At 56.1% G+C, this 11,398-nt stretch overlaps 1 protein-coding gene across 3 annotated transcripts in view; it reads left to right on the top strand.

Annotated features, from left to right (window-relative positions):
- OLFM1 (olfactomedin 1) overlaps positions 1–10,229 on the top strand; it is a 44,212-nt gene extending 33,983 nt beyond the window's left edge. The window contains exon 6 of one of the 3 annotated variants that reach the window (XM_004388659.2): positions 8,487–10,229. In XM_004388659.2, coding sequence (XP_004388716.1) covers positions 8,487–9,161 — 675 coding nt within the window. In that variant the 3' untranslated portion in view covers positions 9,162–10,229. The remainder of the gene's footprint in view (positions 1–8,486) is intronic. The other 2 variants (XM_004388658.1, XM_012559159.2) reach the window with 2 other exon arrangements.
- The last annotated feature ends 1,169 nt before the right edge of the window (positions 10,230–11,398 follow it).

Here is an 11,398-nt window from a genome sequence, read left to right as displayed (position 1 = left end):
CCTTTTTCCTGTCTCTTGGGATGGGGAGCTCACTTTAGAGAGGATAGTAATGTGACATCAGTGATAATAACAGCAATAATGGAAAAAGGCCTGATGATTTCATTTTGGAACTGGTACGAAGGGACGTATTACAACCATCACTTCCTTTCCCAAGCCAGGGGCTTTATTACGCTTTGGGGGGTGTGGCGGGGAGGGGCAGCGGGAGCCAGTGGGAGTGGGGAAGTCACAGGATGGAAACTGAACAGCGGGGGCTTCTCCCCTGACACGTGCACAGCCCATTCCACAGATAAGAAGACCAACGCTGGCCGTGCTGAAGGGAGGTACAGACCCGCACTGTGGAGAGCCAGGGCCAGCTGTTTGGTGAAAGGACCTCGAAAGACCTGGTCTTGTTTGCAGACTCGCTCTGCTGTGCCAGCTCAGAGCCGCAGTGGGTAGATTAGAGAGCCATCTGCGGTCTGCTCTGTGTGCTAAGCCGGAGTCATAGGCTGCTGGGGTGGGGCGCAAGATGAGAATGGTTATGGCAAATGACAGAGCAGGCCGGTCCCCTTCAGTGTCCCCCCTCAGGTGTGGGTCTGCCCCAGTGCTCTGGGTGGGGCTGGGCTGGGCTGGGCTGGGCTGAGCTGGACTAGCCTGAGCTAGGCTGGAGTGGACTGGACTGGGCTAACCTTGGCTGGGCTGAGCTGGGCTAGCCTGAGCTAGGCTGGAGTGGACTGGAGTGGGCTGGGCTGACCTGGGCTGGGCTGATGGGCCGGGCTGGGCTAGGCTGACCTGGGCTGACCTGGCCTGGGATGACCTGTGCTGACCTGGCCTGGGCTAGCCTGGACTATGCTAGGCTGGTGTTCAGTCTCTTTCCAGCTGAACCTTTCCAGAGCCTAGATTCCCGACTCCTGCGTCTGCATCGGGAGAGGCATCCATTAGCTCTCCTTGCCGTAATGACATCTCATTTGTATCTCTTTTGCCATTCCTTTCATGGCTGATGGAAACTCGTGTTCCTTTTTGATTTCAAAGAGAGGCCCTGCACTTATTCTGGGCCTTTTTTTCTACCCCCCTGGGCAAAATCTCAGAGAAGGAGAGAGAAACAAGCCTCGTGTTCGCCTTGATCGGCCCAAGACATACTCTCGGCCCCTTTGGGGACGGGAGGTGAGGGATGGCTGCCTGATGGGGCTGACGCTAGGGCCCGTCCATCACAGGACCCAGTCACTGCGATGAGAGTTAAAGCCTCCTTCCTGCCACTCCCCTGCCACCCCGTGCGCCCCCCAACTTCCCTTCTTTGTCGTCCCCCTTCCTAGCAGCCTCCCCTGGATTCCCATGACCCCTGTCTCAGAAAACCAGAGACCCTGCCAAAGGTTCTGGCTGGAGGGAGGGATACTGTCCCCACCCTGATGGCCATCAGCCAGAGCAAGTGTCCAAGAGCTGGGAATGCTCTTACCCAGCCCCTGTCCCCCGGGGTGTGCTGGGCCTTGTGGAGGAAGGGACTCTGAAATTTGAGACCCATTCGCCTGGTCAGAGGACATTTAATGGGAATGGATGGATCAGGTTCCTTCTGAGATTCTGGATCACCTCCCACCATCACAGTTTCCACCATTGAAGCCGGCGAGAGACAGGATCGCCTATGCGATGCGCCTGGCCCGGTTCCTCCCCCTAGGAAGACGGATGGAGGGGCCAGGACTAACAGGTTCCCCGGGAGTTTGTTGCATTTGCCTTTCTCTGACGGCTTCCAGTGATAGTGGGCCTGGTGACGGGCGAGGAGTGTGTCCCCAGGTGCCCATCCCGGAGTCTCCTCCTGGAGAGCTGTGGCTGGGCCGGCAAACCTGGGGACAGTGGGGTTCGGGTATTTTTAGTGGGAATACTGTTTTGGTTTTGTTTTCTGAGGCTTGGGAACTTTCTAACAGTTGAGCTGACTAATTATGACTCCGATAGCTCTTTTATTGGGCGCCCTACCTGGGAAACCCACCCTATTGAGGGTTAGTTCAGGAGTGTCTCCTCAGCCCGGGTGTTGGTGACGTTAGTGACAACCCGGAGATAACCCAGCAGTGAGGCAGACGCTCGAGGCAGGCCCAGTCCCAGGCACTGGTGGAGCACTTTGCGAACACATATCAGCGCCCGAGCACCTGAGAGTAGAGTCCTGGGCAGCACAAACGGTTAAGAGCTCGACTACTAGTCGAAAGGTTGGCAGTTCAAACCCACCCAGAGACGACCCAGAGGAGATGCTTGGCGGTCTGCTTCTGAAGGGTCCCAGCCTTGAAACCCTGTGGAGCAGTTCTGCTCTGCATGCATGGTGGTCTCCATGAGTCGGAATCCACCCGACGGCATCTCATACAGCCACCACCAGGGGAGAGCACGGTGGCCAGGAGGCAGCTGCGTTCTGAAGCTCCCCCTGGGTGCCCAGGCCAGAGCCCAGCACTTGGCAGCGTGTGCGTCCTGGTGGACCGTCCGGTGACCCCATGAGGAACCAGGTTCAGGACAGTCACGGGACTTGCCGAAGGTCTTGCAAAAGGCTAGGTGATGACTTCACTGAACAGATGTCTATCGCAGGGGCTGATGTTCCAATATGAAACAAGCCTCCTGGCGCCACCCTCCCCTCTCAAGTGCCCCTCTCCCTCCAGCCTGCAAACTCCCCTCTCCCACACCACACACAGCAGCAAAGCTACCCCCCGGGCCCCAGCAGCCAAGCTAGGCTCTGAGGCGGGAACCCATCAGTGACATGAGCGCCACAGAGAGTGAGCACCTAACGCAACAGACGGGCCTCTCGGCTCCGTCTGAGCATCGCTTTGCTCTGCTGTCGCGGGCACTGATCAAATTAGCCTCTTTGCAGACACCAAGCACGCAGCTCCAGAAAGCCCCAGATGTTTCTTTGCGCGGCACGGTGAGGGTGTTGGCCCCGAAGCTGTCGGGTGGTGATGGAGTCTTCTGATAATTAGCCCTCTATTTTCTGCTTGGTGATGTGCTCCCCTCCAGGAGCACGTGGCTCTGGTGGTGCCAAGGCTGCCGAGAAGGAATGAGGAAGGAGGGGCCTCCGTCAGGGAGAGGCAGGGCAAAGGGCTGGCGGAGGCTCTGGGCTCTGGCCTCAGCACGGGGGGCGGTGGCTGGCCGCCGGCTGCTTTCTCCCCTGACAGGGTCTCCGGCCGTCCAGGCCACTTATCCGACACAGCGCCTGCGTCCCCATCCTGCCATGAGACACGTTCCAGGGCCCGCCATCGACCTGGGGGGGTGTCTGTTCCTGTTTTGTTTTGATCTTGCCTCTTCTCCCATCCAGTCGTGATCACACAGACGCAGGAGACCGATAACTCCCTGCAAAGAGAAACCAAAAGTCAATGTCAGCTTCAGGGCAGGCTGCCTGGTCCAGAGGATGTGATCAGAGGGAGAGGGGAGACCCGCGTGGGCCCCTGGGGATCTGGGGAGAGCCTGAATGGGAGAGGCTGGACCTGCAGAAGAGCTGGCAGGAGGGACGCTGGGCGCCCGCACTGGGCCGCCCCAGCCACCTTCAGGTTCCTGGTGCCCGTGCACTGGCCGTTCAGTCAGTGTGAGCTGGGGCACCTCCACATCAGTCCTCCTGGCTCAGTAAGCACCAGCTGTGTGCCAGGCACTAGACCAGGCTCTGCAGTCAGTGTACTGAGGTCTGAGGCCGCCTCCACTCAGCACTGAGCCTCCATGTGCTCCCAGAGCTCCTCCTTCCCCCCTGCCGGCTCTGACCCAGGCCCCCAGGGCAGGAGGCATCCTGTTTCACCCAGCCATAGAGGCTGTTCTGGGAGCTGGTCGCGTCCCCGAGCCAGGGCCCACATCGTCTGCCAGGCGTGGCCTCCCCAGGGAGACAGCGTGCACACCAGGGACCCCGTTCCCAACGCCGAGCCACACAGCTGAGACCGCAGACGCTCTGCAGGAGTCTGTCTTCCGGCTGTTCCTCGTACTGGCCTGCTTGAGCCTTAACAATCTCAGGCCACTCGCCTCAGAGCCCAGGAAGGGGCCAGAGCTCCCCTCTCCCTGCGCCTGGGACGTTAATTTGCAAATGGGACGGTAGGATTACGAAAATGCAATCATTTTACAAATAGGAATGAGTCTAGTGTTTAAACCCAAACCAGACCCCTCTCTGTCAAGTCACTTCTGACTCATGGTGGCCCCGTGTGTTACAGAGTTGGACTGCTCCATAGGGTTTTCTTGGCTGTAATCTTCTCAGAAGCAGATTGCCAAGCCTTTTTTCCATGTCACCGCTGAGTGGGTTCAAACCGCCAGCCTTTGGGTTAGCAGCCAATTGCAAACCCCTTGTGCCAGCCAGGCTCCTTTATAAGTCCCTAGGCGTCATAGAAAGGGTGTCAGAGCCATCCAGGTATTTTGTAAGGCTCATACGGACTCCCTGTTTTTTGAAGGTTGTATCGTCCAACATGCACTGTGTTGTGTAGATGTGGTCGTGCCTGTCCTACAGAGGCGGGCGCCCCACAAGCAGCAGAGCCCCTTCCACCCTTCCTCTACAGGATTCGGGGAGCTCTGGGGCTGCTGATCTCACGCGCTCCCTGTCAGCCTTCCCGTGTTCCATTCGGTTCCCTCTCTCCCCCCATCCAGCTAGCAGCTCCCTTCTGCGTGTCTCTCCCCACGGCCACCTCCTGAGGTTAGCGATTCCGTCAGGGAGGCATGTGACAGATGCTTGTTAAAACACAGTGACGACTAAATTCAGTGCCCTGGCCACGAAGCAAACGCACTTTAAATAGCACCCCTCCGCACCACCCATAGGCTCATCAGCTGCGTTTCATCCGGTGGGGCCAGGTTCAAAGCCGGGACGGATGCCATCGCCTGCTCTGCCCTTCACCGAGATGGCTCCGTTTGCCAAAAGCGTATGAAAGTGGTAGGGACGAGCAGAAAAATCCCACACCCCCAGTCAGCTCAGCCATATGGAACCGTGGTGCAGTCAGGATGCAGGCAGGCGGGTTTTTCTCACATGGGCAGCAGCGCTGGGCGTTTCAAAGGAGCCTCGTGCTGGAGAGCCTGGCACTAATACGAAGCGCGTGTTCCTGGGGCCAACAGAACTGGCTGGTTGCTTTCTCTTCTGCCAGAGGGTCCCTTAGGGACAAGAGGGCTATTCTGGCAGGGCCACAGGTACCAGCCCCAAGGCAGGCAATTCAAGGAACAGAATGGCACAGCCCAGCTTTTTAAGGGAGGAAAGCAGTTTGGGGGAGAGCACTTCTCAGCCTCTCTCAGCTCCATTGCAGAATTAAGTTCTGTGAGTTGACAGCAGTTGGGAGTAGGGGCTGGCCTCGATGACCACCCTGCCACTGGCCCGCAAGGGATGTGTGGTGCATGGCTTGTGACCCTCCTCAGTCAGACTAGAGAAGGACGCCAATATACAGGCCCCCGGCAGGCCGTAAGGAGTCGTGGGTTGGAGTCCCAGCCTGACGCTTGTCTTAGTTACCCGGTGCTGCTGTAACAAAGCGTACCACGAGTGAGTGGCTTTAAGGAATAGAAATTTATTGTCTCGCATGCTAATTGTGTAGCTACAGTTGTGGTTTCCAACCCTGGCTGCACATTATAATCACGTGAGCAGATTTTTAAATCCCGTAGCCAGGCCACGCCTCAAACTAATGAAGTCAGAATGTTGGGGTGGGAGGGAGTGGGGGTACCAACACAGGACTTCTTTATGCTTCTCACGCACTGCAGCCAAGGCCGGGGGTGCCAATCCAGGGAAGGGGACCTGGGGGGTGTGAGCAAACCCTGCAGGGAGCAGCCAGCCCCCAGAGGCCGGCTGTGACTGGCCTGGGTGTGGAGATTCCCGAGGCCTGGATCCACCCAAGGTCAGCTGTGATTGGCCTGGGTGTGGAGGTTCTTGTGGGATTTGGGTGAGAACCAGTGGCTCCAGGCCTCTAGGAATCAGGGCTCCCACAGGCTGGAGGGCTGGGGTTGGCGGGGGGTGGGGGGTGCCTGGAGTTGACAGGATTTGACCTGAGCCTTGGGGACCTGTAGAGAAGGGCAAGGGAAAGGTATTTCAGTGAGAGCAGAGTGAGAAAACTCGGGATGGGGGGGCCGCAGTGGAAAAGGGGGCCACGGTGGGAGAAAAGGGCTGCAGTGGAAGAAGGGGGCCCATGGTGGAAGAGGGACCCTTACCAAAAGGCCTCTCCTCTGCAGAGCGGCTGCTCAGCTGCAGCTCCAGCCCGGCCACAGGCAGCATTTATACTATGGAAATCCGCCAGCTTACAGAGCAGCTCCCAAGCCCCGCCCAGGGCTTCCAGCTGGTTACTGGACACTCAGTATCTCCTGCCGACTCCCCACCTCCCACCCCAAATTGTATTTCCAGGAACGGTGTGCCCTGTCCCCAGTTTGCCAGTGGACAGGAGGATAAGGCAATTTGAAAATTCTTAGTGATTTGACGCCAATTTCACCCAGTTCTGGGCACAGGAAAAGGTGCTGGGCCCCGGGCTCTGGCCGTGCAGGGTCAAAAATCGCACCTGCTCCCCACTGTCAAGGGTCCACTCATGGGGAGGCTGATGTGGGAGCACACGCAGTGTTCTCTGTACTGAAATAGGGAGGCCCCGGGGGTGCAAACAGTTAACGTGCTCAGCTCAGCTGCTAACTGAAAAGCTAGAGTTTGAGTCCAGCCAGAGGCGCCTCAGAAGAAAGGCCTGGCAATCTGCTTCTGAAAAATCAGCTACTGTAATCCCTTTGGAACACAGTTCTACTCTGACACGCACAGATGAGTTGGAGTCGACTTGAAGTAGCTGAGATGGGGAGAGGTGGTTCTGCTGAGAGATGAGTCAGAAGTTCGGGGAATCGTCCTTTGCACTGAGTCTCGAAAGCGGCAGTGAGCTCCCTGTGGCAGGAGACAGCCAAGCAGAGGCAGGAGGGCCGCCTTTCGGGAATGGTATTGGGGGATTTCAGCACGCAGTCCTGGGTACTTCTGCGACCACCCTCAGCACCACATGACCCACATTCTTGAGGGCTGGCCTTCGAGAGGCTAAGGGTAAAAACCGCAATTGACACCCAGTTAAAAAAAAAAAAAAAAAAGGTTGAAAACAAAAAGCGCAGCTACCTCTGAACATCTGAATGGATGTCTCAGGAATGGGGTTATGATTTTTTTTTTTTTTCAACGCGTGTGTGATGCCAAGGCTGAGAGCCGCCACAGCCTTAATCTCTCTGTGCCCCAGGGCCCTTGATGGATGGAGCTGCTGTGTCCCTGCCAGACAGCTGCACGCGGACGGCGTCCGCCTGGCAGAGCGCCCCCGGACCATTCACACCACTTTCTAACTTGCTCCCATATTGGTGGAAAATGACTAAAGCACTTTGTAAAAAGTCTAGACAGCTCTCGCGTCAACAGGCATTTTCGCAATCATCGGCAGCTTCTCCCTCTGTAACCCAAACTCAGGCCAATCTGGGCTTGTTGGTGGGTTTCGACAACCTTACAGGAAGCGCAGATTCCTCTCAGGTGGGCACGTTCCCTGCATCGGCTGTGGCCATGAGTGAAGGCACTCATGCGTCCCAAGGGCCAAGTTAGTGGCATTCCGCCCAGCAGACAGCCTGGCAGGACAGAGGAGGCTGGAGCACGGTGTCCTGCTGGAATACGGGGAGACTGCCCTTCCCGCGATTGAGGACAGGGCGCCACTGCAGATTTGGGCTGCCCGCTTCTATTAGTGTCTGTCCTTGCCCAGGGGACCTCTCACCGGGTGGGATTTCACGCATTTACTGAGTTCTGTCCACCTACTGTGCAACAGACCCTTGACCAGGGACACAGCAGTGGGCACACAGATGTAGTCACTGACCACAACCTGGGATGTCCCAGCAGAGAGCTCGGTGTGGGGGGCCTATGGTGGTTTATTCACCAACCACTTGGGTTGTGTTAGGTGGCGGCAGCCCTGCAAATAGCTGGACTGTGACCCGCACCCCGAACTACTGCCTTGAGATATCTTTAAACCTTAAACCAAAACTGTCCCCTGAAGTCATCTTTAAACCAACCAGTAGCTTAGGTTAATTAGAAAAGAATGTCTGCCTTGAGCATTGTGCCCTTTTAAAGAATTATTATTGACAACAGCAACTCGAAAGGTTAGATGAGAAGCTTAGGTGGAATGATTTGGAAAAGGATAGCGAGAATGGTTACACAGCTTGAATGTGATCAGTGTCACTGAATTGTACATGTAGAAATGATTGAATTGGTGTATGTTTTGCTGTGTATATTTTCACACACACACAAAAATAATAATCGGACTGTGGGGACCCCACCCTGTCTTCCCCCACACCATTTCTCGGTAGCGTTTCCTTCCCCAGCCTGTCTCCAAACTGGGCAATTGTTTCTCTGTTGAAAATAATTTTGTCCCCTTCTAAAAGTGCACTGTGGGTTTGAAGGAAGGACCTGGCATCGTCTCATCTTGACTGTTCCTTCCTGGTTCTTTCATCTCCTCCTCAATTGTCCTGGGTGTGGAGGGAATTCCATGTCTGGGGCGGGACGCCCACCCCAGAGGAGCCAGCCTGCTAGCCTCTGGACATGCTAATGAGGTCTCTTCTTCCCACAGGTTTGGTACATGGACGGCTACCACAACAACCGCTTTGTCCGGGAGTACCGATCCATGATTGACTTCATGAACACGGACAATTTCACCTCGCACCGCCTCCCCCACCCATGGTCTGGCACGGGGCAGGTGGTCTACAATGGCTCCATCTACTTCAACAAGTTCCAGAGTCACATCATCATCAGGTTCGACTTGAAGACAGAGACCATCCTCAAGACCCGCAGCCTGGACTACGCCGGGTACAACAACATGTACCACTACGCCTGGGGCGGCCACTCGGACATCGACCTCATGGTGGACGAGAACGGGCTGTGGGCCGTCTATGCGACCAACCAGAACGCCGGCAACATCGTCATCAGCAAGCTGGACCCCATCTCGCTGCAGATCCTGCAGACCTGGAACACGAGTTACCCCAAGCGCAGCGCAGGGGAGGCCTTCATCATCTGTGGGACGCTCTATGTCACCAACGGCTACTCGGGGGGCACCAAGGTGCACTATGCCTACCAGACCAACGCCTCCACCTATGAGTACATCGACATCCCCTTCCAGAACAAATACTCCCACATCTCCATGCTGGACTACAACCCCAAGGACCGCGCCCTGTATGCGTGGAACAATGGCCACCAGATCCTCTACAACGTCACTCTCTTCCACGTCATCCGGTCTGACGAGTTGTAGTCCCTCCGCCTGGAGTCCGAGGGTCCGAGTCCTCGCCCACGAGGAGATTCCTTTGACACAGCTGCCAAAATACTACTGCGAAGACTGATTTTGTGGCTCATCAGCAGTGTGGATCCTGACGTTTGTGTGATGGCGTTACCTCCGTGTTCCTCCAGTTCAAGCCAGCGGCACGCTTCGGAAGAAACCCCTGTATTTGCAGCTGGAACTGCAGTCGAAGCCTCGCTGGCCCCCCCTCCCCACCCTCCCCCTGGTCAAATAACATACTAAAGAAGTAAGGCAATGACTGTTGGCTAGTTCTCGCCGAGAATAACCCACTGCTAGGATCGCATGGACATTTTGTAGACGTGGTCAGCCCGATGGGTGTGATGGCCGGGCTCAGCCAGGGACCTCGGGCCATGCGGGGCCGGCCAGGTCGACTTAGGGTAGTGTAGTTCACATCTCATCTCTGCTCTTGTTTCTTGGTGTGTGGCTGTCTCTTAGATTAACTGTGCCGAGGCTCCACGTAGCTCCTGGACCCGTGTCTTAGTACTTATCCGGCTGATGGTTAAAAGTATGCACAATGAAGTCCTTGTACCACATCATTTGAACTTGCGTATCAGTAGATATATCGTGCAATGTCCCTCCGTTGTTCCCCTGAGGTGGTAACTCTGTGTGTTCAGTTTATGCAATGAATGTTGTAGATGCAATGCCGTAGTGTGGATCGATAAGTGGATGGTTCTTGTTCCTAAAAAGAAAATAAATGAATCAGTGTTCACCCTTATAGAGACATAATCAAGTTCATGTTGATAATAATCAAAGAAATTACTCCCTTCTTGTTGAATTACCTAAATAATGTAACCATGGACGCGAAGGGCTTATCTAGGGAAACTTCCGTTTCCGTTGGGGAACGAATGTTCGCAAGGGCAACAGCGTGAGGAAAGTACACTTTTTAAGTAAAAAAAAAAGAGGAAAACTTTGTACTATCCAGTGATCTAAGGAATAATAAAAATATTAGGAGATGTTTTGGGTTGACTTGTCATTTCTGAGCTTTTTAAAAGTGATGGAAACTTCCGGATCCTTGCAAATATGTTCCTGAGATTGGGTGGTCCTTTCAGAAAAGGAAGAAAGGTCCTTCTTTTGGGAAGCATGCAGAGGACGTTTCCCTCCCCCTACAGAGCCCCAGGCTCAGCTTGGGGTTTCCCTCCCTGTTAGGTGAATCCAGGAGTCCCTGGGGGGTGCAAATGGTTAGCGCTCGCCGGCTAACCAAAAGGTTGGTGGTTCGAGTTCACCCAGAAGAAAAGCCTGGCAATCTACTTAAGAAAAATCAGCCATTGAAAACCCTGTGGAACACTTTTCTACTCTGACACACGTGGGTCACCATGAGTCAGAGTTGACTTGAAGGCACCTGGCTGGCCAGGTGAATCCCAGGTGCTGTCCAGACTCGAAGGCTGCACCATTGGCAAGTCCCCCATCTCTGCCTTCAGGTGGTGCAGCTAGATGGTCTGGGGCTGGCACCTGCTCTATTCTAGATAGTGGGGGCAGTAGGTGGGGCCCGTCAGGACACCTGCTGAGGGTCTGTGAGCAAGCCCACCTCTCCCTGGCTGGTTACCTCACCTAGCTCCGCAGCTCCCACCCCCAGGCCTTGGAGTCAGTCAACCTCCTGCACCCCTTGGCCAGTCAGCCCTGAGAAGTCTGGTCCACACTGGGCCTTGTCCCTCCGGCAGCTGGGTGCTGCCATCTGAGTGTGTCTGCCCTGAGGTCTCACAGGATAAGCCACATCTCGGTGTCTGGAGCCTTCTGGAGTCCCCTGAGGTTTGTGCCAGCCAGAAAAGAAACAGGTCCGTGTGATTCTCCCTGACTCAGCTTCAGCAGAAGAAGGTCCCAAGGCAGGCACGGGGCAGGGCAAGCCACCTACCTCCCTCCACTCCTGCTGCTGGGGCATGGGCACCCTCAGCAGGGTGGACGCAGGGGAGTGGTGTGGGGCATCTAGAAAAGCCAGCCCACCCTGCCAGCGTGTCCCAGCCGGCCCTGCCAGCGTGTCCCAGCCCACCCTGCCAGCGTGTCCAAACCAGCCCTGCAAACGTGTCCCAGCCGAGCGTGTCCCAGCCCGCCCTGCCAGCGTGTCCCAGCCAGCCCTGCCAGCGTGTCCAAACCAGCCCTGCAAATGTGTCCCAGCCAAGCATGTCCCAGCCCGCCCTGCCAGCGTGTCCCAGCCCGCCCTGCCAGCGTGTCCCAGCTGAGCGTGTCCCAGCCGGCCC

This window comes from Trichechus manatus, unplaced genomic scaffold, assembly GCF_000243295.1.
Source record: "Trichechus manatus latirostris isolate Lorelei unplaced genomic scaffold, TriManLat1.0 scaffold00214, whole genome shotgun sequence".
Taxonomy (NCBI): Eukaryota; Metazoa; Chordata; class Mammalia; order Sirenia; family Trichechidae; genus Trichechus; species Trichechus manatus.
Note: the sequence above shows the minus strand (reverse complement) of the source record. Positions and strands in the feature narration are given on the sequence as shown.